Source organism: Talpa occidentalis, unplaced genomic scaffold (genome assembly GCF_014898055.3).
Source record: "Talpa occidentalis isolate TD23 unplaced genomic scaffold, MPIMG_talOcc4v2.1 talOcc4.3, whole genome shotgun sequence".
Classification (NCBI taxonomy): Eukaryota; Metazoa; Chordata; class Mammalia; order Eulipotyphla; family Talpidae; genus Talpa; species Talpa occidentalis.
Window position 1 is genome coordinate 125356733 of NW_023603184.1, and position 27991 is coordinate 125384723.

General features: G+C 34.0%; 1 protein-coding gene across 4 annotated transcripts in view; it reads left to right on the forward strand.

Annotated features, from left to right (window-relative positions):
* Positions 1–27991, forward strand: part of NBEAL1 (neurobeachin like 1) — a 145432-nt gene that overhangs the window by 84668 nt on the left and 32773 nt on the right. For all 4 annotated transcript variants that reach the window (XM_037523880.2, XM_054700003.1, XM_054700001.1 and 1 more), the window contains 13 exons: positions 2060–2365; positions 2449–2598; positions 6561–6718; positions 8231–8355; positions 10068–10191; positions 14539–14687; positions 14932–15065; positions 16460–16561; positions 19211–19306; positions 19694–19818; positions 21952–22092; positions 25181–25311; positions 27880–27989. In XM_037523880.2, coding sequence (XP_037379777.1) covers positions 2060–2365; positions 2449–2598; positions 6561–6718; positions 8231–8355; positions 10068–10191; positions 14539–14687; positions 14932–15065; positions 16460–16561; positions 19211–19306; positions 19694–19818; positions 21952–22092; positions 25181–25311; positions 27880–27989 — 1851 coding nt within the window. The remainder of the gene's footprint in view (positions 1–2059; positions 2366–2448; positions 2599–6560; positions 6719–8230; positions 8356–10067; positions 10192–14538; positions 14688–14931; positions 15066–16459; positions 16562–19210; positions 19307–19693; positions 19819–21951; positions 22093–25180; positions 25312–27879; positions 27990–27991) is intronic.

The following is a 27991-nucleotide window of genomic DNA, read 5'->3' on the forward strand; positions in this document are numbered from 1 at the left end:
TTTGGAATTGTAAAGATCATCTCCAAGAGTGCTATCCTGGATGATATGCCCAATGTGTGTATATTAGCACTTTCTTTCTCTGTAGATTAATATTGTCAGCATGAAATAACAACCAAAAAATTCATGAAGTCAGATACTATTAATAATATTAATATGGGACCTCTGCTGGTGGTGCATACAGTTGAGCACAGCGCTGTGAAGCTGTCTGCAGCCTCTGCAGCACTGGTTCGATCCCGGCCAGCTGGCGAGGGTCCCACATGGCGCAGCAGACCTCTCCTGTCGCGCCCACTGCTCCCCTCAGTCTGCCTGTTCTTCTCCCCGCTCTGTCTCTGGTGAATCCTCTAAAAGATTAATATGTAGATTATAAAGACATTAGTCATATCATCAATATTTAGTGTGCTAGGAACTATGTAGCTGGTATAGTTGATATATATACAATTTAGGGCTTGTATTTTTAGGAAAATTGTTTTTTAATTGTTCTTTTCAAAATCTTTTGTTTTTCTTTTACTAATCCACAATTTTATATTCTATCTCATTTTTTTCATTTATCAATCACTTAATGAATACCTACCACATATTAGACTTGTGCTAGGCCTCTGAAGTAAAGATAAATAAAACATGCACACAAGGAATGTTTATTATTTCTTTTTTAGACTAAAAATTTTTAAGTCTCATCTTTCTATTTACATTGTATGCTTGTGAAAATAGGGTTGAATTAGTCATGACTTATATTCCGTAACTATTTGTCAAGCCCTTTTTATTTTAATTCTGGAATTTTAAGTATGTGGCTAGGAGTACTAGGATGGGGCTTTTTAATATAACATGAGCTTGCTATCGAGTTCATAAGAGCTGAAATTTCATAAGGTTGAAATTTCATAAGGTTGCACTATTTACAAAGGCCACACTTTTCAATAGATTTTTGTGTGCGTGTGTAATGTGTATGTAAAATTAGGCTGTGGTAAAGTAGATTATATTCATTAAAATTATCTTTATACTTTTAAAGAAACATAAACTTACAGTTAGTACCCTGATGTTAAGTTAAAAGCAAAGCATTGGATATTTTTTCTATGTAAACAATATTTTTAAAAACATGTGACAAAAAGAGCTCTAATAGTTACATTAGCATTTCCTAAATGATGGAAAGTATATCCCTGAAAAAGAGTCCTTCCTACAGTCACTGTTGGTAGACAGTTCTTCATGGTTCTCTTGCATGCCTACATATTCTGTGACTAAACACTGGATGCCTTTGCTCTGACTTTAATTAGGATTTGGGAAAGAGAGCTCTTGTCTCACTCCAGAGCAAAAGTTGGATTTTTTTACTGCAAGTATTGTAAAGATTGTGTCCTTCTAAGAAAATTTAGGCATGCTTATTGCCCAATATAAGATTTAGGTTCCCTATGCTTGTTGCTTTACTATAATACAATCATTGTGTGTGCAGGCATTATCTCACCTTGTTCATTTCCTCACTGTGGGTATTGCAGTTTGGAGAACCAGAGTAAACACTGATATTTTGGCTATTGCTATTGCTGTAGATCCTTGTCTTTGATACAGAAGTCTCAAGTCTTCTTGCCAGCATTAATCATTCAGTGGTAGGCTAACTTGCTAGCTTAGAAGTGAGGTAAAATCTGAGACTTCACAGTTCTTGACAGTGACCTTATACCTCTAAATCATATGCTGTATTGTAATCCAGTGTTACCCCACTAAAAATAAACAAAAGCAAATAATCCAAAAAGTGAAATTGCATACCTGAGTTAATCCCTGCAACATGGAATGACTGAAAGATGGGTTACCTGAACCAGTCACTGTGGCAAGAGTTTGTGTATTCTATTTGTATTATACTTTTTAGGACCAGTTATTGGTACCAGAGATGGAATCATCCCCCTATACTTGCAAATTCTAAGAAGGAATGGAGTGATTATCTACCATAACTTTTATATATATTCCAAATTAAATGTGGATTATTTTAATAATTTATTTTTAAAAATACTGCTTCAGGAGAGCTACAGAACTTTAGTTATCTCTCAATCTCTTTTTTCCCATTTAAACTATTTTCTTCCAGGTTTGCGCAATGGCATCAGCTAAGCTAAATACCCTTCTTCAGACCAAAGTGATTGAAAATCAGGAGGAAGCCTGTTACATTTTAGGGAAGTTGGAGCATGTCCTCAGTCAGTCAATCAAGGAACAGACTGAAATCTACTCATTTCTGATTCCCCTTATCCGTACCCTGGTTTCCAAAATTTATGAGCTGCTCTTCATGAACTTGCATCTGCCATCTTTACCTATTTCTAATGGAAGTGCCTCATTTTTTGAAGATTTTCAGGAATACTGCAATTCAAATGAATGGCAGGTTTACATTGAAAAATATGTAAGTTTTATCTTAATTGAGATTTTTCTGCTGAATTATTTTTATAGAAGTACATATCAGATTCTGTTTATATTTTTTATAAGATTGTACCTTATATGAAGCAGTATGAAACACATACATTTTGTGATGGTCATGAGAACATGGCACTTTATTGGAAGGATTGTTATGAAGCCTTAATGGTGAATATGCATAAACGAGATCGGGAAGGAGGAGAAAGCAAACTCAAGTTTCAGGTAAAAATTACTAAATGTTTTTAGTAGCTAATATTTTATGTTGATTGCAAGCTTTGGAAAACAATGCTATTTCTTATTTTTCTGACAATTGTTTCAGAATTATGAGAAGAAAACACTAATAAGTAACAATAAAATTAATATCAAATGATTATATATATGGCTATATAAAAAGTCTATTCAACTGGCAGTGACTATCTCCAGTTGTATTCCAGTTGAATTGAATTCTCCAATTGAATCCAATCGAATTGAATTCTCATGTGTTCAGTGCTTGGAGAGGAATTTATAAAATGTTAAGTACTTATAAAAGAAGAAAGGGGTCAACTGAATAATTTACATTTCTACATTTAGAAACTAGAAAAGGAAAGCCTGGCTAGCTCAGTCGATAGAGCATGAGACTTAAGAAACTAGAAAAAAAGGTGGAGACTTAGTCTCAGAACTTGCAGATTTTTCCTCCACTCCTTCCCTACTTAAGGCCTCTTCTGAAACCATGCTCTGCCAGATCCTCAGTCAGGCCAAGAAGCATCCTCACTTGATCCCCTCTTTGTATTTATTGTAGCCAGAGGTACTGGAGTAGCGCTGTATGGCACACGTGTGGCAGAACCATGGAACAAACTGCTTCCCAATGATTAACACAAATTCTACTCAGTGAATGTAAATTTCAGAAAACTGAAGAAAGTCCTGACTTCTGAATGAAAATTTCATTATAAGCTGCTTAAAATGAAGGCCTTCCAGAAGCTATCCACACAATTTTCCACTAAACCTGGAACTACTTCCCCCTTAAATGCATGTCGATATATTATGTTGTGGTTTACACTGATTAATAAATATCTGAAACTTGGGGGGAACAAAACTAGAAAAAGAAAAGTAATCTTAACTAGTGTAAATTAGTTTCTAAATAAGAAAAAAGAAAGAGCAGAAATCAATGAAATTGAAGCAAGAAACAGTAGAGAAAATCAATGAAACCAGAATTTTATTCTTCAAAATATGAATAAAAATGATAAAGTTCTGGCCAGATTGACATCAATATGATAATAAAGAACTATTACAAAACATTCTATGTATATAAATAAGAAAATGATAGCAGTCAATTTCTTGACAAATACAAGTTTCCAATACTAACTTAAGTAATATCAAGAAAGTAGTAAAGTCAACAAGTCTTCTATTGAAGAAATTGAATGTATAGTTAAAAACCTTCCAAAAGGGAAAATTCCATGCCTAGGTATTTTTACTAGCAAAATTTACCCAACCTTTAATGGAGAAATTATACCATTTTCTCACAGTTTCTATAGAACATTGAAAAACAGCATCACTTCCCAAGTCATTTTAATGAAACTATTAAAAATAATACATTAAAAGCTACAGATCAATATCCTCAGGAACATAGGTGCAAAGCCAAGTCAGTGGTATATAAAAAATACTGAATTACAAACAGGTGATGTTCAGCCTTTGAATCTTTGGTTCAACGTTTGAGAACTAGTAAGATGGACCATATTAATAGATTTATCAGGAAAACTACATGATACTATCACTAGATGCAGAAAATGCATTTGGCAAAATGTAAACATCTATTTACGATGAAAGTGCTCAGACTAGAGATAAATGAGAACTACTGCTCTCCTCAGTAGTGTATTTCAGGAGATCCGCCTGTTCTACTCCCTACTCTGTCTCTAGTGAATCCTTTCACTCACCCACCTCTGGCCTACACCTCATTTCTTCTGCACACACGCATACACGCACACGTGCGTGCGCGCGCACACACACAGAATAAAAAATCTTTAAAAAAAAACAAACTTATAAAACAGATGAAACAAATACCATATAAAAATATGTATTCCATAAGATAGTTATAAAAAGAAACATGTAATCAATCCCCTCAGTATTTTGGAATATATTTTTCCTGTGTTAAAGCAAAATGATGACAATTTTCATCATAAAGTTTAAGATTAAAAGTGTAATATAGTGCCAGATAAATAGCATTCAACTATTTGCAGCTGCTATTGTTACTGATATTGTAATTTTTACTAGACTTGTGGGAAATCAGTACTTTGGGATACAGTCTATCTAATGTTCAAAACATTACTAAGACGCTTAGTACTGATTAGCTCCCTGAGAGTAAACATCAATTTCAGTTTGGAAGACTATGTATATAAAGATATCCTCAGATTCTTTTTTTCTATCGGGAGTAAAGTTACAAAGTGTTAGAATTGAAATGAGTAGAACTTCGACAAGGACATTATAATAGTATGTATGATGAGCACTATTACTAGAAATTCCACTCATCATAGGGAAGTTATCCTATGATATAGTTACAAAAATGTGACTCTAGGGATGTTTATACTACTTACAATAAAGATAAAGCTTTAACCAAATATACATATGTGTGTATATATTATGTGTGTGTATGTATGTATGTATGTATGATTTTGGTAAGTCTGTCTTACCACTTGTCTCTGCAAAACGTGGAACTTTAAGTTCAGAGCTTTGAGTTTTATTTTTATAGAACCTATTATCAGGGTTTATTTCATCCTGAAAACTGGAATAAGTATGTAAATTTATTTGCTATCTGTGATGCTGTTCATGGAGAAGCAGTCTAGGTGATGAAATTTTTCATTGTGAGTGATTTGCCTCTATAAATTTCTTTAGTCTTTACTCACCTGAGGAAGGGCCATCTGGAGGGGTGGCTGAGGGGGACAAAGGGAGAATAAGCTAATCCTTTGAGAGAGAAGTGGAAACTGAACATCTACTGCTGCCATGGAGGCTGCAGGATGGCATTGAGGGAACAGTAAGAACGGAAAGAAACCCATACCACCTCACCCCACCTGCCTCCAGTCTCCTCCTACCCCTCCCAACCCCCATTGTTCCTTTGGGTGGAGCCAACAAAGGAGCTAAGAAAGAACTGTATTTCTGGCAGTGGCAGAAGCTATTCTGTAAGCATCACAATGGAGTATAAAAGATGATTTTAGAACTGAGACATTAATAACTACAAATGCAAATATGTACATCCTGCTTTTCATTACACATTTGTAGTCAAATCAACTCAACCATACATCAATAACAGACTAAAAGAATAAATCAGAATAAACCAATAAAAGGGAATCCCATTCAATAATTAAATGAGATAGTGTTACAGGTATAGGATGGAAAATATAGGATATCACATGTAGTATTATACAATTGTTTTAAGGCAATAATACTAAAAATAATAATAAAGCACTCTCATACATAAAAAATAAAATATCTTTAGTCTTTAAAATCTATTAATAGTAGTGTAGAATGTAGTTTCTCTTTCTTCTGCTGTATTTAAACTTTGGCCTCATTCCAGATGCCTGAAAGAGCTTAAGATCATAAAAGAAAAGCATTTCCCTTGATAATAGAAGGTTAATAATTCTGAGTTTAAAAATCCTGTGTTGAACTATTTTATATTTTTGAAGTTTTATATATGTTTATTGTTGTTTTTTTTTTAATATAAATACATTATAGCTAGACACACATACTTCATTAAAATATTCTAATGGAAAAAGAAAATCGTGTTTCCCATTTCTTTCTCTTTTTCATTTTAAATCAGTTTATTTGAACAACAGGATGCTTGATTTGAAGAGAAAACGAAATCATTTCCTTTTTCTTTTGTTGGGGTAACAGTTTACAACATTGTATAGATTCTAAGGTTACAGTTTCTCATCCAGCCACCACCAAATATCTATTCACTATCTACCACTGATAATTTTTGTACATTATCAACCTTGGGGTGCACAGGAGTCTCTGTTGTAATATCATGAAAGCAGTACCATGTCCCTACAAAGAGAGCAGACTAGTAGCACATGTCGCGACAGAAGGAGCTACCAGTGAGGGAAGAGGGAGACTTGTTAACATTGTGATTTCATTTGATCACATTAATGTATGACATTAAAATTTAAATGTATCTGTAAGTGTATGATTTGGCGCTATTATTGATTCTATTTCAGGAATTTTTTGTGGTGCCATTTAATCGAAAAGCACGTCAAGAGAACTTGAGGTACAACAATATGCTTAAACAACTTAGCAGTCAACACTTGGTGACTCTGAGACACTGGAAAGCAATAAAGCTCTATCTTACATGTGAGAGGGGACCTTGGGCTGAAAGGTAGGAGTAGATCATTTAAAAAGTACTGTTTTATTTTTAGTATTCTGATCTTGAACTTTTTGAGCTAATCGCCTCCCGAATCCAGTATTTTCAATGTTGTATTTCAAAAGAATTGCTTTTAATTGATTTGATTGTTTTTTGTTAATTACAGGTTTGAGATATTTTGAGAACTTTATGTTTATACGTTATTCAACCTGGAGTTTTTCCTTTCTTTTTCCCCTGTGATACAGTTTAAGTCTTGAATCAATTTACTTCTGTCTTCCAGACATTACCTCTTTGAGCCAGAGTTAGTAATACTGTGTATTTGAATATGTTATGGTTTATTTACTCATCGTAAATCTCTTCTGTTTTGCTGAATAAATATATAAAATTTATATATATATATATAAATAAATGTATGCCCCTGTATATACACACCTATTTTTAATTATCTTGAGTATACACTGGCCAGCAGAATAGCTAGGTAATGTGATTATGTGTTTAATTAATTTAATTATGAGGAATTGCAAAACTGTTTCCCATAGTTGCTGCATCATTTTACATTCCCATCAACAAATGTTTGATGGTTACAGTTTTCCCACGATGTTACCAATATTTGTTATTTTCTGATTTATTTATCACTACATTCTAGTGGGTAGGTGGAAAGTTGTATCTTAAGATTTTTGTTTGCATTTCCCTCATGACTGATGACATTGAACATCTTTTCATATACTTCTTAGCTATTTGTATATCTTTTTTGGAGAAATAGCTATTCAAGTCCTGTGCCCATTTTTAAGTTAGTTTTTTTTTTTTACTTTGTGGTTGAGTTGTAAAAATTCTTTTTATATTCTCAATATCTTAATATCTTATCAGAGATACAATTTGTAAAAATTAGCTTGTCTTTTAACTTTCTTGAAAGTCTTTCATGTACAAGGTATTTGATTTCGAAGTCTAATTTTATCTATTTCTTTTTTGTTGCTATTGGTTTTGATGTCATATCTAAAGAAGTATATCTAAATCCAAAGTCATGGAAATTTACCTCTCCTTTTCTTCTTAGAATTTTAGTTCATATGTTTAGATCTTTGAAACATTTACAATTATATTTTCTTTTTTTTTTACAATTATATTTTCTTTGTAGTAAAATTATTATTTTATTTTGAAAACTTTACTTGTAATAATCTTTTGTGTAGCTACTTAGGACTTTCATTTAATAGTGTAAAAGTAATGATACCAAGCTGTAAGTCTAGAGATTTATGTTCATATCTTATTTCTGTTATCTGTAAACCACATGGCATATTGGGCAAATAATTTAGCCTGTGTTAAATTCCTCATATCTTAACTATAGCTATGCATACTTATACTGGTTTTCTCTAAGAGTTGTTAAGGTTAAATGAGATAATGAATGTGCATGTTTTCCTGACGTGGATGTTAACAAATGTAATGTTTCTGATACTTTCTTACTCTGTTTCATTCAGCCAAAATTTGTACTTTTAAGCTACTTAATTTTACTTATTTACTTGTGAATATTGGTAGGAAACAACATGCAATTCACTGGAAACTAGCTAGTGTGGAAAATTATTCCCGCATGAGACTTAAATTGGTACCGAATTATAACTTCAAATCCCACAATGAAGCTAGCGCTTTGAGAGATAATCTAGGTGAGTTTCAGTGTTTAAATCTTTGTGAGAGTAATGATGGGATTGGTTATTTTCATTAATTGTTTCAAAAATTGCTTATCATAAAAGAAGAGTGATATAATTGCTATTTGAATGGCTGCATATGTTAAATGTTGTTAGTTTTAGCCTAATTCTAAGATAACCTTATATTTCAATTGATTGCAATTTTTCAAAGAAAAACATAATTTAAAATCATTTAATTATACTGCAGTTAGTGTGAAATACATTGACATTGTATCTATTATGATACAGTGGAAAAATTTTGGCTCTCTTCCCTTAGCTTTTTACCAAACTGAGGCAAATGTTAAACATATTTAGAATTTGCAACAATCCTTTAGGCCATTTCTTTATGATTTGTTCTTAAAGAATGCTGGATCCTAATATCTTAAGTAAACCAATACCTTTATCTAAAGGTATTGTATCATGTAAATATTTGGTTTCATTTTTCTCATTTTTTGAGCTATAATTGACATGTTACACTGTATTAGCTTTAGATTTGCATCTCAATAATTTGATATATGTCTGTATTGCAAAATGATCACCACAATAAGTCTAGTTAACTTCCTTACACAGTTTCAAGTTTTTTTCCCTTGTCATGAGAACTTTTAAGACCTACTCTCATAGCAACTTTCAAATATAAAATATAATATTGTTCACTGCAGTCACCGTGCTGTTATATTACATTCTCAGGACTCATTTATCTGAAAAAAAATTTTGGTTTTAGAAAAGTTTTTGTCCATACTTCTTTATTAGAAATACTCCTTTTCTTTAATTTTACTTTTATTGGGCAACATTGGTTAATAACATTGTATATGATATAGAAATATTGTATCACATCCTTCAGATGTATGTTACCACACCACACCTACCACTTACACACTAAAATTCTTTCACCATAGTCCATTGAAATACTCTCTTCTCGTTACCAAATACAAACTCATTATTAGTTTTTATACAGCTTTCATGGTCTCTGAAGCATTTGATAGTTATTCTCCATAAATTTAATTTTTTTCTTAGCACTGCTGCTTAACTTCCTACTTGTCTTACCAATCGTTAATTTGTTTTCGTAGAGCCTTTCCCCAGTTCACCTTTTTAAAAAAAAAAAAAAATTATTTATGCATACAAGAGCTGGGGTACAGGCCAGAGATGCAGGGGGTGCGAGAGGATTCACCAGAGACATAGTGGGGAACAGACCAGGCAGATTGACCGAAGTACACTACTGAGGGGAGCAACAGGCAAGTCAGGAGAGGTCTGCTGCGCCATGTGTTTTGCTTCCTGGCCAGCCGGGGATCGAACTCTTGCAGAGGCTGCGAATTGCTTTATAGTGCGATGCTTAACCCACTGCGCCACCAGGGAGGCCTCTTCCAGTTCACCTTTTAAAGGAAGGTGTCCCCAGATCCATCTTCTGCATCTTGCCTTTTATTTATGCTCTTCCTGGTTGTCCTCATGGTTTTACTATTGTGTGTGTGTGTGTATTTGTGCATGTACATACAGACCCTGTATATATACATCATATATCTACTGCACATGTATACACACACATATCATATATACACACACATATGTTATACATCATCATGTAATTAAGTCAGAAATTACAGATGTACTATAAGAGGATTAATTTTACTTTGTATGTAATAGATACTTACTTTTTTATTTTTGAGCATATTTTTGAATATTTTGTTTTTGAGCAGGTGTTCAACACTCACAGCCTTCCAGTGATTCTTTGCTTTTGGAAGTAGTGAAACAAGTAAAAGTTAGTGATATGGAGGAAGATAAATTAGACCTTCCTGAAGAGGAAATAACCAAAGCAAATAAGTATGTATTTGAAAGACTTTGAAATTATTTTGTATACTGGGAGGTGAGATTATAAAATTGTGGAGGATATTTTCTTGAAATTCTAACACTGTTTCCAGAGACCACAGTTATTGCTGTTCAACTGTTAGGAATCTACCAGCATTTACTGAGATAATTGAGGAAGGCTTCTTTGACTGGAATAACTTGGAACTGAACCTTGAAATTAGAAAATATTTTTTATTTAAATATTTTATTTTATATAATTCTTAACATCTTTTTTCATCTTTGCACAATGTATGCATTTTCATTTTGGTTATATTCCCCATACAATTGCACCCCCCCTTATTTTGACTCTAATCCTTCCTTTCCCCGTCCCTCCCTCAATTAGTGTGTCCCCCCAATTAGTGTGTCTCTGGCTTATAGTTGCTTGTTGATTTTGATTTTTACTTTGTATTGATTAGTCTTTTTCCTGGTCTCTTATTTAGGTTTTCTAAATTCTTGGTATGAGTGAGACCACCCGGTATTTTTTCTTTTAGAAAATATTTTTAACTGAGTGATAATGAAAATATAACATCAAATTATAGGATGAATTAAAGCTGTATTTAGAGAAAAAAGTACAAATTACATATAAATGCAGAAGGAAGAAATTATATTAAAAAAATCTATTAAAGAGGTAACCAAAAAACAAAAAGAAATATCAAAGAAAAGCTAGCTAAAAAGCAAAGCAGGCAATAAAATCATAAACCTCCAGCCAGATTAATAAAGATAACATATATTACCAATATCAGGAATGAAATAGCAACTAACACTACATATATTTAAATAATTAAAAAGAAAAACTAAAAACTTTATGCTATAAATTTGACGCAATTTGCCAAAACCCTTAAGAAGAAATATATGGCCTAAATAATCTTTTATATATTTCTTTGATTTTTGAATTTGTAATTTAAAAACGTACAAGAAAATATAAAAGTATATTCATTTCTGCATCTTTTTTTTATTGTCATGATATTAGACCTTAGACCTTCATATGTTTTAAGCCCAATAACAGTTTTATAGTTACTTTTTATGAGCTTATCTTTAAATCAGTAAATAAAAGAAAAAAAATATAACTGTACTTTTTTTCATATTTGCTTGTATCATTGCCATACGTACTTTGTATACATTCAAGTATACTATCTGGTGTCTTTTCCTTTCAACCTGAAGGACTTAACTTTGGTATTTCTTATAAGAAAGCTCTGATAGCCACTATTTCTCAGTCTTTGCTGTCTGTGGAGCATTTATGCCTTCATTTATGACTACTTTTTGTTAAAAATTGAAGTATATTTCCTGAAAAGTGAGATTCATATAGCATAATTTACAAGTTTAAAGTATATAATTCATTCCACTGTTTTTGCACATGTTTTTAGATAACTTGTTTTTAAGCAGGTATCTAACATCCATAACCTTCCAGTCGTTTAGGTTTTAGTTTATTCTCAGAATGGCAGACTTCACCACTAATTTCAGAACATTTTAATTACCCCAAAAGGAAATCATACACCTTTTAGTAGTCACTTCCAATTTCCCCTTCCCCTGTTCCCTGACAACCACTAATCTTTCTGTCTATAATCTTGCCTATTTTCTATATTCCATAGATTTTCTATAGCATGTGACATTTTATATCTGACTTACTTTCATTCAGTATAATGTTTTCATAGTTCATCCTTCCAGTATGTAGCAGCATTTTCATTCCTTTTTATGACTGCATGGTAATCCTTTTTTTAAAAAAGGATTTATTTATTTATGCATACAAGAACTGTGGTACAGGCCAGAGGTGTGGGGGGTGAGAGGATTCACCAGAGTGGGGAACAGAACAGGCAGATTGACTGAAATATACTGCTGAGGGGAGCAGCGTGCGAGATAGGAGAGGTCTGCTGTACCATATGGGCCACTTCCCTGGCCAGCCAGGGATCGATCTCATGTTGCAGTGGCTGCAGAAAGCTTCATAATGCTGAGACTTAACCCTTTGTGCCACCAGGGAGGCCCTCTGTTTTATTATTGTTTATAAAACTTGACCTACTACAAGTTGCATCTGGGTCAGCATGGGTTGGTAGTTAGCAATGATTAATTTAAAACTCATGATCCAGGGCCTCCCTGTTGGCGCAGCAGTTGAGCGCTGGGCTGCGAAGCTGCCTGCAGCCTCAGCAGCGCCCGTTCAATCCCCGGCTGCTGGTGAGGGTCCCACATAGTGCGCAGACCTCTCCTGCCGCCCGCTGCTCCCCTCAGCAGAGTACTTCCATCAGTCTGGCTGTTCTGCTTCCCGCTTTGGCTCTAGTGAATTCTCTCACCTTCCCATGCTTCTGACTGTACCCAGTGCTTGTATAAATAAATAAATAAAATCTTAAAAAAAAAAAAAAAAAGAATTAAAAATAAATAAATAAAACTCATGATCCAGAAAGACTACCACTCTTTGCCAGTGGATCTGTGTGTGGATTAGGGTATACAGTCAAAATTTGTGATTTATATATCTGCCCTGACTTTCTGTGTTTATAAAACTCACATTCAGCCAAGAATTACATAGACATATAATAAAAATATGATTTGCTTTCAGTCTCATTTTGTTGGAATTATAAGCTACACTTGATATATATCTTTTTGGCATTTATTTTAATATTGCAAAATGATCTGGGTAAGTATTATACTTCTTTGGCATAAGCAGGATATTTGCTCATGTAAATTTTAATAATTTTTAAGGGCTTCCTTGATTGTTTTCAGGAAACTGGGTAAGGATAGTCTATAGGGATGTATTTTTAGTAGATTATTTAGACAGCCTTTTAATTGGAATTTCATTTTCTTTCTTCAGTCTGTAGTGAATGCAGTTGATACCAGTCTCATTCATTTTTTAACTGAATAGCCAAAGCTCTTTCTTTCTTAGATTATTAGTATCCTTTAGACTATTAACTCTTGTAGGTTATTTAACCTTTTGCACTACCAACCATTCTGGACATTGGCTACCAATGTCCCCTGAGAGGGGACAGCAGTGTGCATAGGGTTAATTCTCCAGTTCATTACTATAAATGTTAGAATTTCACTGTTTAAGAAAATGTCCCTTATATTTAACTTAAAAAAAAATCACTGCTTTGAGTAAAGGTTTACAGTATTCCAGTTAGCTTGGTGATACTGAGCTTCTTCATGGGTATGTATTGAAACAAAATTAAATTTAGTCATTTCTATCCTAGAAATGAGACAGTTAAGAAATGTCTGGGATCTGGGAGTAGCTGGCTTCCAGGATTTACTTGAATAATGGTGGTTTGTATTCCTGGCAGTCAAAAATCACCCAGACCACCAAAAGATTGTCCTGTTTCCATTAGTATTATCAATATTATAATGTTAACTGTCTTAATACAGATGACTTCACTTTAAATATGGCAATAGCAGCTTTTTGTATTATGTATCTCCTTTTCCATTGTCAGGGATGCTATGATGATGCTGCTCTACTTTTAGTTGCTCTTGAAAAATCTCACTTTACAGTTTAAGAATCAATCATAATTAGTACTTCTCATAATTATTTATGAAACACCACTAACCATGCAGTCCTTTATTCACAAATTTACATATTCCCTAGGTTAATTCATGTCTCCCAAAATATAACTAAAATGATATTAGTGTTACTGCATGTATGAACTACCCTCTGCCAGTGATTGACCATATTCTGTATTAATTGGTCAAATATACTTAAAATATAAAAACATGCAATATAAGGAAATCAAATGGATGAATAGACAAAACAGACAAAAAAATAAACTAATTGTCATTGAAAACTGAACTAAGGTTACCAAAGGTGAAGGGAGAGTGGTGGAAGCAAGGTGGAAGGGGTATAATAGATGGTGATGGGTGTTTTGTTTTGTTTTTAAAGAATTTTAAAAATTTAATGTAAAATTTTTAAATGTAAAACATTTTTTTTAATTTTAATTTTATTTTTGTATTCCCCATACAATTACAACCCCCTTATTTTGACCCTAATCCCTCCTTTCCCCGCCCCCAACCCCCATAGAGTGTCTCTGGTTCATAGTTGTTTGTTGATTTTGATTTTTACTTTCTTATAGTTATTCTTTTTCCTGGTCTCTTATTTAAGTTTTCTAGATTCCTGCTATGAGTGAGACCATCTAAAACATTTTTTTAACTGAGTTTTTGCGAAGTGAAAATGTTTGGACAGTATTTCAGTAATTTAATATATGGTAGAATATTTGTTGTAGGTAATTTAAATACTCTTTTTTGGATACTAAGTGACAGACATAAGATTTGTAAGTTCACTGAGTTATCCTTTTACATTTATGTGAGATATATTGCTATATACTTTTTAGTTGTTTGACTGGTTTGTTTTTACAGTGATGAGAAAGAAGAACAAGATCAAAAAGAAAAATTAGTGTTGTCAGAAGACTGTGAACTCATTACAATAATTGATATAATTCCTGGCAGACTGGAAATCACTACTCAGCACATTTACTTTCATGATGGCAGCATTGAAAAAGAAGATGGTGAGGAGTTCTGGGGGAATCATTTCTGTTGTCTAATAGTTAAGTATTATCAGTTATTAATGAGAAGAAAGGTTTTGCTAGGTGGTTTTAAAGGTTTTGCTAGGTGGGATTGTTACAAACATAAATCATAAAATGCTCTATTAATTTTCTAAGTGCTGCTTTTTTCAGGAACTAGTAGATATTTTTTGCATAGTGTGAGTAACTTTATGTGGGACCTTAGTCATAAGATTTCTTTTGTTTTTAGGAGCAGGCTTTGATTTCAAGTGGCCTCATTCTCAGGTTCGAGAGATTCACTTGCGGCGTTACAACTTAAGGAGATCAGCCCTTGAAATTTTTCATGTTGACCAATCCAACTACTTTCTTAATTTCAAAAAAGAGGTATGTATTAAACCTTTGGAACTTCATTCAGAACACTTGCCTTTAACCTTCCTACCCTCTGTCATTCACTTGGGGTAAAATATGCATTACCCACTGACAACTCCCCCCACCTTACCTCACTCAATTTTTTCTCACTTGTCTCTCCTAATGAAATGCTTGCATATTCAATTCTGTCTTGGTGTCTGCTACTTAAATGACCTGAATTAGCATAGACAATAACTAAATTTCTGTTCATTCATGAAATCCAGTTTTACTTATAGATAGATGATTTGATTTAAATGTTTAAAGAATATTTTCCTCTTTTTTACAAAAGGATACTTCTTTACTATTAACACTAAATTTTCTGCCATAGAAAAATATAAAGCATGTGTATTCAAGATCATTTGCTCTTGAATATAGTACATCTATATATCTTCGAGTCTTTAAACAACCTTATAAATAACATCTAACCTTCATAGCAACCTCAGAGTAGATATGGCAAATTCCAAATTGTATTTTTCATTTTTTTATAGCTGAGGAAACTGAAGTTCAAAGATGAATTTTGTTACTTTACATTTGTGTAACCCTGAATAATTCATAAAACTGTAAGGATAGAGATTATATTTAATCCATAATTGAGACTCAGTGAATCAGTTGATTTCCCAATATAAGTAGTCAATTAGCTTTAAGCTAGTTTTCTTTTTCTTATTTTTTTTTTTAAAGATTTTTATTTATTTATTTACACAAGAACCGGGGTACAGGCCAGATTCGTGGGAGGGTGAGAGGATTCACCAGAGACAGAGCAGGGAACAGAACAGGCAGACTGACTGAAATACACTGCTGAGGGGAGCAGTGGGCGTGACAGGAGAGGTCTGCCATGCCATGTGGTACCCTCACGGGCTGGCCAGGATCGAACCAGCGCTGCAGAGGTTGCGAACAGCTTCACAGCGCTGCCCTCAACCGCCTGTGCCACCAGGGGAGGCCCATTAAGCTAGTTTTCTTATGCAGTGTCTGATGATCAGTATATAATGTGGAATAACTTTCTAAAAAAAAACACATGGCTTGACTTCTTTAAGCCTAGTGTAATAGAGAAGTTAAAAACTGTTATCCCATTTTTATATGAAATGTCAAAAATATGCAAATCCATAGAGGGTAAAAAGTAGATTTTAAGTTTTCAAGGGTTAGGATAGAATAGGAATTGGAGAGTGATAGTTGGACAGTATTAAGTATCTTTCTGTGATGATGAAAATGTTCTAATGTTAGATAACGTTGATTTATAGTTGCATAATTCTAAATATACAAAAATACCCCACCATTTTATGGCGTATGAATTTGATCTCAATAAAGCTGTTAGAAAAGCTATAGTCCTCGTTTGTTTTCATCAGTTTTAAAATTATAACGTGTTTTTCTTACAGGTCAGAAACAAAGTATATAGTAGACTCTTGTCCCTTCATTCTCCAAATAGTTATGGAACTAGGTCACCACAGGAGTTATTCAAAGCGTCAGGCCTGACACAGGTAGGAGATTTTTAACATCATTGTTTCTGTATTCATTTTATATCTTGTACTTTCACTTAAAAGTAAAACTTCTTTCTTGTGATTATTACAGCTTCTATTCTTCCATTCAAATCAATCATTTGAATTACCTTTGACTCTTCTTGTTTCCTTCATATTCATCAGACCATATCCCCCAAACTCCCGTATCATTTCGTCCATGTGTTTATCTTACTATTTCTTCTTTCTCAGTAATTTTCTCTTTTAAAAGAATAATGTGAGACAAAAACAGGAAAACACAAAAATCACCATGAAGAGAGACCAAAAAAAAAAAAAAAAAAAATCACCAATTCTTCTATCAGGCAAAGCTAATTAACATTCTTGTGTGTTTTATCATCATCTATATCCCATCTCTTGAGTTTGTACTGCCAACCCCAAGGGAGGGCCATTGTGTTTTCCTTTCTCGGACTGATAGTAATCTCTTAGTTAGCATCTCTGCTTGCTGGCTATCTCTTTTCTCCTAATTATGCATTAATCTTAATCTGAAGCATTGCTTTTGTTCAAAACCCTTCAGCATTTCTGTCCTATAGCCTGTGGTATGAGCTTTACTTGATGAAATGTATTACTTGTTTTCTGTGAAATAAACTTTATTTATTACATACTAATTCCTTAACTGGGCACTGAAGAGTTAGTTAACAATTATTTCTGAGTGGGCTTTCTATGAAATCTATACATCAAGATTCATTTCTCACCATAAGTATATATCTTTTGTTTAATGTATGTTTATACTTAAAGGTGAATATTAATTTGTCAGCTGATTTTTTGAGAATACCTGCAGTGTGTACAGTAATTAAGACTGGTTACAATAAGGTGATTAAAAGAAAATTATGATTATGTCTTTTTTCAGAAAATTTTGTTTGTAGTGTAACAAAATCTCATATACTGTTGCACTACAAAGGCAGTTCTCTGAGGATAGTTAACATAATGTTTAAAATTTATAGATCATGTCAGTACATTAAGATAACTTGTTAAATATGTACACTTATGAAGATTTCAAACTATAACAATTTTCAAAGTTGGACTGTCTTTTTAGAATTACATTTTTTTTTAAAGATTTACTTTTTATTTTTATACAAGAACTGGGGTACAGGCCAGACGTGTGGGAGGGTGAGAGGATTCACCAGAGACAGAGCAGGGAACAGAACAGGCAGACTGACGAAATGCACTGCTGAGGGGAGCAATGGGCGACACAGGAGAGATCTGCTTGCCATGTGGGATTCTCGCGGCTGGCCGGGATCGAACCGGCACTGCAGAGGCTGCTAACAGTCTCACAGTGTGGCGCTCAATGGCCTGCGCCACCAGGGAGGCCCTAGAATTAAAATTTTTAAGGTAGTCAAGTAAAGAATTTATATAGGGCCTCCCCGGTGGCGCAGCGGTTGAGCACTGGGTTGCGAAACTGCCCGCAGCCTCTGCAGCGCCGGTTCGATCCCCGGCTGCTCCCCGGCCACAGGAGGAGGGTCCCACATGGCGCGCAGACCTCTCCTGCCGCCCGCTGCTCCCCTCAGCAGTGCACCTTGGTCCCCCTGCCTGCTCTGCTCCCTGCTCTGGCTCTGGTGAATTCTCTCACCCACCCGCACTTCTGACTGTACCCAGTGCTTGTATAAATAAACAAAATAAATCTAAAAAAAAAAAAAGAATTTATATAAATACCTTTCTGACTGTAGTATAAGACATACATTGAATTTTCTGTTCTTTATATCTAGAGACCAATTTTTAAAAGGAAGGGAACTTAATAAAAACATGGATTTTACATTCTTATTCACCTTTTTTAAAAATCCTGTTCCAGGCCTCCCCTGGTGGCTCAGCGGTTGAGCACTGGGTTGTGAGGTTGCCCGCTGCCTTAGCAGCTCCACTTCAATCCCTGGCCACCGGTAAGGGTCCCACAAAAAAAAATTAATAAATAAAAAATATAAAAGTCCTGTTCCTTTTATCAGAAAACAGGGACTCCCTGGTGGCACAGAGGTTAAAGTTAGCACTATCAAGCTATCACCGGCCACTGCGGTGTGAATTCGATCCCAGGCCAGGGAGCTAACCCACATGGCACAGCAGACCTTTCCTCTCTCACCCGCTGCTCCCCTCAGCAGTGTATTCCAGTAGATCCACCTGTTCTGCTCCCCATTCTGTCTCTGGTGAATCCTCTCATCCCCTCCCCCACACCTCTGGCCTGGACCCCAGTTCTTGTATTCATAAATAAATAAAAATAAATCTTTAGGGCCTCCCCGGTGGTGCAGCGGATTGAGTACAGCACTGTGAAGCTCTGCAGCCTCTGCAGCGCGAGTTCGATTCCCTGCTGACTAGGGAGATACCCACATGGCATGGCAGACCTCTCCTGCCTCTCCCACTGCTCCCCTCAGCAGTGCTTTAGGTCCGTCTGCCTGTTCTGCTTCCCACTCTGTCTCTGGTGAATCCTCTCACCCTCCCATGCCTCTGGCCTGTACCAAAGCTCTTGTATAAATATATAAAGCTTTTAAAAAAAATAAATCTTAAAAAAAATGATAGAGATAATGGGAAGAAAAGATTGTGTTAGTTATCTTAGTAATTATGTAAGTATGTTAGTAATTATGTTACTGATTCTAAGGGATATAGATTAACTTTGGTTTTGATGCTTTGTAGAAATGGGTAAACAGAGAGATATCAAATTTTGACTACCTCATTCAATTAAATACAATGGCAGGACGAACCTATAATGACCTTGCGCAGTATCCTGTGGTAAGTTTTATATAAACTTTATAAATATGGAATTGTCTTTCAATTTTATAATACACAGAAATATGTATTCACATCATAAATATTTTTTATTTTTAAAAATGATATAAAGCTGTTTTTCTCTTTATATATTTGCTATTTTCAAAAACTGTATAAACATAAAGTGTACTTAATAAAACCTTTTTCATTTACTTTATTGAATGATTACAGAGGAATTAAAATAATACCTCTGGTGGTTATGGAGCTAAAGATTATAATAAACTTTTGCAACAGGGAAAAGGTGTTGTTAAAGACTGTCATTCTTGTCCATAAATAAGCATTTCATATTAGATATGAAGATGTAAGTTCTCTAGGAAGGAATGTCTAAATTGCAAAATGTGGCTCTTTTAGTTTCCCTGGATTTTACAAGATTATACTTCAGAAGAGTTGGACCTTAATGACCCAGCAGTATTTCGAGATCTTTCCAAACCAATTGGAGTTGTTAATGATAAAAATGCCAAAGCGATGAGGGAAAAGTAAGTGCCTTTTATCCCTTTTGAATGATACACATTCCTTGTTAGAATTTGTGTTGATTTCTACTATGGCTAATCAAGTGGGTTTTTAAAATTTTTTTAATGTACAACTGCTTTTAATAATCATTCTGATAATTCCTTCACCAAGTTTTCTTGAAAGTATATCAGTTGACTTTTAAATAACTGTAATTCTGTTTCCCTTTTCTGCCAAATTTAAGTTGGTATTGTTTAGAATTTATTTTTGCCTCACAATAAGTATTTAGAAATGGGAATTGTTTCTTGAAATTTTTCTTCCCAGGTATTTTAGACGTAATAACCTACTAATTTAATATGGAAAAATGTCTATCTAAATTAATATTCTGGTAGATGTAGAATTAAGAATGCTAACTTGTTTTTCAAGAATAATGTGAATAGAAACAGTATAATGTGGAGAAATTTAGAAAGTATTTTATAAGGAAAGAAATTTTTTATTTAAAATGTTTATTACCTATGCCGTAAACTTCTTACAAATTTTTTTCTTCAAAGCAGATAAAAGAATGATGTTTTAATTTACTGTTTTCTCTATGTGAACTTGTAGATGTTAGTTATAGAGTCTAATAGTAACAAAAAACTGTTTTGGCCATATTAATTATAGTTTTATTTGAAGTTAATGGCAGATTACTTTTAGCTGTTCTTGTTTTGCAAATTTTCTCCAGCACCTTTTGCAGTATTTAATATATGATTTGATTTACTAATAGAATTTTGCTAGGTATGTATTACCTCACAACTTTCAGTTAAATATTTTTTCTAACAATAACAAAAGAAATTTTTTACACTGTTCCACAGGAAATAATTATATAACTTGTTTTCTTGACAATCAAATTAGCATGTTTTAAATTTTAGTATATATTTTTGGCATACTTCCAAATGACCTTGCCCTGAAAACTTTTTTTTATTTCCCTGAATATTGATTATTGCTGTGTAAAAGGATATTAGCCTCAGTTTAATGAACAAATTAGTATTTCATTTAAAAAAGTCCAGTGTGATTGCCTTAAAATACTGTTTAATATGATTGAGATGTCACTTGTCAGACCACCATTAAAATAACTACACATGTGACTATTAGTGCTAATGATTGCTGGTAGTCTGATTAGGCATTCTTCTATCCGCCAGTCTTTTTTTATCCTCATATCGTTTAGTATCATTTCCATAATTCTTAACTGATCCTCCATATTTTTCCTATTACCTTGACTACAAAAGGATATCTGTTTATTACATTGCTGACAATTATAGAAAAATGGAAATGACCTATGTATGTATTTAAAAGTGAAAAAATAGTTACATTTTATATATGTACAATACATTATCTACCCATTAACAATAGTCTATGTAGTCATTTGGAAAGATGCTAATAGAAAATTGTTAAATGAAAAAAAATTTGTTTTAAATGTCACAATTTTTTTTTTTTAAGATTTATTTTTTATTTATTTATGCATACAAGAGCTGGGTTGTAGGCCAGAGGTACGGGGCGGGGGTTGAGAAGATTCACGAGAGACAGTGGGAAGCAGAACAGGCCGATCTACTGAAATACATTGCTGAAGGGAGCAGCAGGCAAGGCAGGAGAGGTCTGCTGCTCTGTGTGGGTTAGCTCCCTGGCCAGGGATTGAACTCGTGCTTCATTGACTGCCAAAAGCTTCATAGTGCTGAGACTTGACCCCTTCCACCACCAGGAAGGTCCTGAAAAAATGTTTTGAATGATGTATTATATATAGCACTTTTATATTAAAATGCACTTGTGTACTAATTTTAAACATTAGGTTTGACAGATATTCACCAAAATGTTACTATTAATTTTCTGTGGAAAGTACCATTATAAATTTGTTCTTTTTAGTATGTGCATTTTCTGTTTTATCTACAGTGAGTATATATTATTGCATAATACAAAACTGTTTCAGAATCCAGTATCAGTGATATTTCATTGTTTAGAAAAAAATATTAATATCTTTTTTCATTTATTGATATGGTCTGATGATACAAATACCTTGATAACAAAATAGTAGGAAGGAATTCTTCAAAACTGTTTTCAGCAATACAAGCTTGTGTCTTCCTAATTTAGTTTTACTATTATGGTTACAAAACTTAAGTTTCTTTTTTTAGATATGAAAATTTTGAGGATCCTATGGGAACTATTGATAAATTTCATTATGGTACTCACTATTCAAATTCTGCTGGAGTCATGCACTACCTTATTCGTACAGAACCATTCACCACTCTCCACGTCCAGCTTCAGAGTGGAAGGTATGTTTTGGGTAATAAGCTATTCTTTCCTAAGATTATATATTAGTGTTGAAACTCTTTGCCTTCATGTTATATCCTATTAACATGACTTTATCTTTTTATTCTACTTGACTTTGATCATATAATAGCCTTTAGATTAAAAATAACCAAGTTAGTTTGAGAGTGGGTCATTCAAACTGATTTATACAAATAAATTAAGGAAAATTGCTGTTTACTGTTACCCAGTATGACTCTGTGATTCTTACTGCCTTTAGAAACCTAGGAGAGATTTAGAATTAGAAGGTAAATCAACATCTAGATTCAAGACATCATCCAGAGATGATGAATCTAGGCCTTAATCAATGCCTTGAGGCCCTTATATTCTTAGTAACTCTAACAGTCTGTGATCCCTTTGTATTATCATATTACTTGTCAGTGTTATAACTATACATATGTGTCCCAATTTCCTAATAATCCTAAAGTTTAACTTTTCCATAAATCTTCAGTGCCTCAAAATGACCTCCAGATAACTCCCTTCTTATTTGCATTATGTCTCTGTATTGCCATATTATTTTTGTTTTTCACATTTTATTTGGTGTTCCAGAGGAGTGAGCCTTCTCCCTGTCAATAGTGATGTTCACCATTTCTTTACCCACTCCTAGCTTGGGCCCTGGGGGTGGCTGGGCACATCAGGCATATTACCAACAACTTGGAGGGTCATTGGGTGCTTGTAAGGCCTGATCTGGTTGTTCATGATGGCATACTTAGTTTAAGGTGCTGAGTTGGGGGAGAAGTACAACCAGGCCCTCTGATGGTGAGACCAGAATTGGTTTCTTGGTCAAGACATTCCTGAGGAAAGTGGGGAGTCTCATGGTCATCTAGGTCTCAGTTGTGGTGCTGCCTTATTCTTTAACATTGCCATTTTACCTTTCTGGATTACAAGACTGATGTAAACTATTCCCTGTTCTACTTTCTCTCCAGGAAACATTTATCTCTCAAAACTAGCCTAAATTCTTCAATTCTGTCTTTAGAACTATAAGCCTTGACTTTCAAAAAAGCACTTTGTCCCCAAGATCACTAAACAGCCTCAAATGTTACATGTATCACAATAACAGGGGATATTATTCCCCATAAACTGTTTTTCCTCCAGTTTTTAATGATTTTATGAATAAATTTTGTTTTTCACAAAGCTTCATAAATATAATCTGTTTATGCTTCAAAGAACACAATGAAGAAAGTGCAAGACAACCTATTCATTAGGAGAAAATATTTGCAAATTGTATATCTGATAAGGATATTTTATCTAGAATATATAAAGAACCCTTTTTACTCAATAATAAAAAGACAATAACCCAATTAAAAGTTGGACAAAAAAATCTGAATGGACAGTTCTTCAAAGAAGATACATACATGTCTAGTAAAACATGAAAAGATACTCGGCATCATTGGTCTTTAGGAAAATTCAAATCAAAACCAGATTGAGATAACTCTTCACATCCACAAAGATATTATAAAGACTGATAATTGTTTATGTTGATGAGCAAGTCAAGTAAAACAACCCTAATGTCCATCAAATCCATAGAGAAAAAAAGTAGATTTGTAGTTGTTAGAGATTGGGGAGGGTACATGGGGAGTGACTCCTGACAGGGCTTTTTTTGTAGGGATGAAAAAATGACTAAATATGATTGTGGTAATGGTTACACAGCTTGGTGAACAAAAACCATTAAATTGTTCGGCCTCCCTGGTGATTTGGGGGTTAAGTCTTAGTGCTACCACTGGGAAGGCCCACTAGGATGGTCTGAGTTTGATCCCTGGCCAAGGAGCTTACCCACATATAACACAGCAGACCTCTCCTGTTTTGCCTGCTGCTCCCCTTAGCAGTGTATTTCTGTAGATCTGCCTGTTCTGCTCCCCTCTCTGTCTCTGAAGAATCCTCTTACCCCACACCTCTGGCCTGCACCCAATTCTGTGCAAAAATAAATAACATCTTAAAATGTTTTTTAAAATAAATAAACCATTAAATTGTTCGGTTAAAATGGGTAAATTGTATATATGTTAATTTTATCTTAATATAATTGTTCTCTCCCTCTACACAAAAAGATTCCATCATTAAAGTGGTACCTTTATGAATTTGGTTGTACCATCATTAGACTTTATTGATGACCAGTTATCACTATAATTAAATTAAAATTCTTCAGAGATGCATAAAAAAAGTCAAGGTAGCCATTAGTGTCACTTTTTCCTTGTAACATGGCCTTAGCTTTCAGATTCAAGGTTATTAGTGGGTAAAAACCCATGGAAACAATACATATCAAAGCATATGTTCACAAGGGAGTACAAAAAGCATAATTAAATTGCAACATGGCCATTTGAAATAATCTCTGCTATCATAGGATCTGACTACTCATGATAGAACTTAAAAATAAAGCTAAAATAAGATAATAGTACATGCAAGTAAAATAGAAAAGCTTTAGCCACAGAACTATTTCCCAAATCACCTTCTGTTACTTAGCAGAAGTTTGCCAACTCTTCATGTATCAAGGGTTAAATCGGCAGAATGCCTATAGATGTGTTATTAACTAAGTATATTAACACTGTAATACTTAGGCTGATGTTTAAACTCTGTGTTTTTGAAATATCAAATAACTGACAAAATGTAGTGAATGTATTTTCAAGATTTGGACATTTCATTAAATTTTGTTGCCAAGGGAAAAATGCTACAAATAAATATAAATCTGTAGTTAATCACTAGATAAATAAATATTGAAATAACATTTATTCATTTTCTGTAATAAATTTTACTTGCCAGAAAATTATGCCATTTTAAAAAATGTCCAGTGAGGTTATAGTTAATTGAAATATTTTCTCCAGTGTGGTTTGGTTTTCAGTTATTCTAACTAACATTATACAGGGGACTAAAATTATATTTACTTCCTGGTGAAAAAATATAAGAGACTATCATTAGGACAGCAAATTTTATTTTTTAGCTGTTAAAGAGAAAATTAATAAAAATTTTCTGATCATTTGAAACTTGAAAGAAATTTAAAGGTTTTTCATGCTTGTTGCTGCTTTATTCAGTATTCACTTTCTTTTAATCTCCATGTTGCAGGTTTGACTGTGCAGATCGACAGTTCCATTCCATCCCTGCTACCTGGCAGACTTTAATGGACAATCCATATGATGTGAAGGAACTTATCCCTGAATTCTTCTATTTCCCAGAATTTTTGGAAAATCAGAATAGTAAGAAATTTGAGATTAAAATTTGACTCAGCAGGTCCCAATAGAAGAGCCTGAAAAATGTCTCTGAGGACATTTTTGTGATCTTTTAAAGATTACTTAAGTTTCATTCTGTTTGTGGATTATTTAGTCACAGGGTTTAACTGATGCCCCTTTACTAATCTTCCCTTGAGGGAAGCACTTTAGTGAACTAAGTAAATGAGTCAAATTTCAGTTGGTAAGAGAACTTATCAGAGTACACTGTTTACCAGAGAAGCAGAAATAGTCATATGCTATTTCAACCATATAGCTTCTTAGATTAAAAGTGTTTGAGTTAGATAAGGTGAGAATTTAGAACAGGGGTCAGCAAACTACAGGTCCATAATAATATTTTGTTGGACTATAGCCAGTCAGTTTGTTTATGTATATACTGTGGTTACTTTCACAGCATAATGGCAGATTGATTTGAATCATTGCAGCAGAGAACATATGGCTCACCAAGTCAAAAATATTTATTCTTTATGGAAAAAGTTTGCTGACTTCTGATTTAGAGTATAATAGAAAAGGCAAATTGAAAATTATGCCGGGGTTAATGTTACCATAATGTTTGAAAAATCATGTTTTTGAATCACTAAATTTTATAAGGAGCTAGATACAGTGTTTAAAAGTAGCAAAATACTTTATTTATGAAGTAGTTTTATTTTTAAGCACAAATAAGAAAATTGTTAAGATTCTTACCAGTAGTATTCTTTTAGGATGTCTATAATGTCAAAGGGGGCCTTTCCCATTTCTTTTTCCTCCTCTCATATAATGTTAACGTTTGACCCTTTCCTAGCTCAGCAGAATTATTTGTCCTGCTGGAGAGAGAATATCCAGTGCTGCTTGTCCTTTGATAGTGCTCTGGGAAAAGCGATGGAAGGCAGGGCGTCTGATCTCAGAGTAAGGTAGTTACAATTGGTGACAGTAAGAAAATCAAGTAAATCTATTTACTGAGTCTCATCTTAGACTCTGAGTCAGCCATAGGACTAGCGTTTCTTAAAATGGGGTATCTGGGATAGGATGGATGAACCAATTAAATTTGGATGGAATTTAAGGTATTTTTAGCTAACAGTTTTTTGTATTTGCAATAGCCAGTTAGAAAGAAATGGCACGGTTGGTTCTTTGTGTTGTTTATTAAGAGTGAGAAATGCTTTCTCATAAACTCCTCTCATTGTCCCATATTGGATCTGCCTCAAGTATGAAATATAGAGCAGTAATGGATAGTTGAATAAAATGCAGGTTTTGTAGCTAAATAAGAAAAAAGAACAGCTGTTGGGTTGGAGCAAACAATAGCTACTATACAGTGTTTGGGTTAATTAAGCCATGGACCTTGTGCATCCTGTAACATTTAAACTTCTCTCCAACTTTGGGACACAAAGGTATTTTAAGGCAACTTCTCTTCTGAAGGTCTTTCTTTCTAATACCCTTTCCTCCTCATATAAATAAGAAAACCTCATCTTTGGGACAGTTTTTTCAGAATATGGTGTTGTAACTATATGAACAAATTTTTTTTTTTTAAGATTTATTTGTTTTTGCGTACAAGAACTGGGGTATAGGCCAGAGGTGTGGGAGGATGAGAGAAATCACCAGAGACAGAGTGGGGAACAGAACAGGCAGACTGAAATACACTGCTGAGGGGAGTAGCGGGCGAATCAGGAGAGGTCTGCTGCACCTTGTGGGTTGCTCCCTGGCCAGGGATCGAACTCATGTTGCAGTGGCTGCGGACAGCTTCATAGGTCGTGTCCCAACCCCCTGCGTCACCAGGGAGGCCCTATCAACAAATCTTTATGATGCTAGTGTATACTTATAATTGTGATATATAAATATATAGTTCTTCCAAATACAGCTCTTCCAATGAGACAAATACAGCTCTTCCAATGAGTGAGGTAGAAGTTATTCTAAGGAACTGTATTTTGTACATTAAGCAGAGGGACTATGCTAATTATTTTTAATAGAAGAAGAATGCTTAATGTTACATTTTTGTTAAGATTAAGGTTAGGTCATAGCTATAATTTTCTCAAGAAAAATTCACTATTAATCTGGTTTATTATAATGAAGAACTTAAAATCTTTTAAATCAACTGTTAAAATACATTCCAATAGAGAATTGTTTTTACGTTCAATAAAAATTATACCGGGCCTCCCCTGGTAGCGCAGGTGGTTAAGTGCCACGCTGTGAAGCTGTCCACAGCCTCTGCAGCACCAGTTCGATCCCGGCCGGCCTGCGAGGGTCCCACATGGCACGACAGTCCTCTCCTGTTGCGCCCGCTGCTCCCCTCAGCAGTGTATTTCGTCAGTCTGCCTATTTTGTTCTCTGATTTGTCTCTGGTGAATCCTCTTACCCTCCCATGTGCATCTGGCCTGTATCCCGGTTCTTGTGTAAATGAATAAATAAATCTTTAAAAAAAAAATGATACCAAGAAGGGAACTTATTTTTCACCTTTCAGTCTAAATTTCAAAAAATCTTCAGTTTTGCTAAGAAACGTATTGTCTTATTTTACTTGCTTTATTTAAATCTTAAATGATTGGCACATTTATCTTTTATATTTATTAGACTTTAACCTTGGTCGTCTGCAAGTTTCCAAAGAACAAGTAAATGATGTCATACTCCCCAAATGGGCTAAGTCAGCTGAAGATTTCATCTATAAACATAGGAAAGCTCTGGT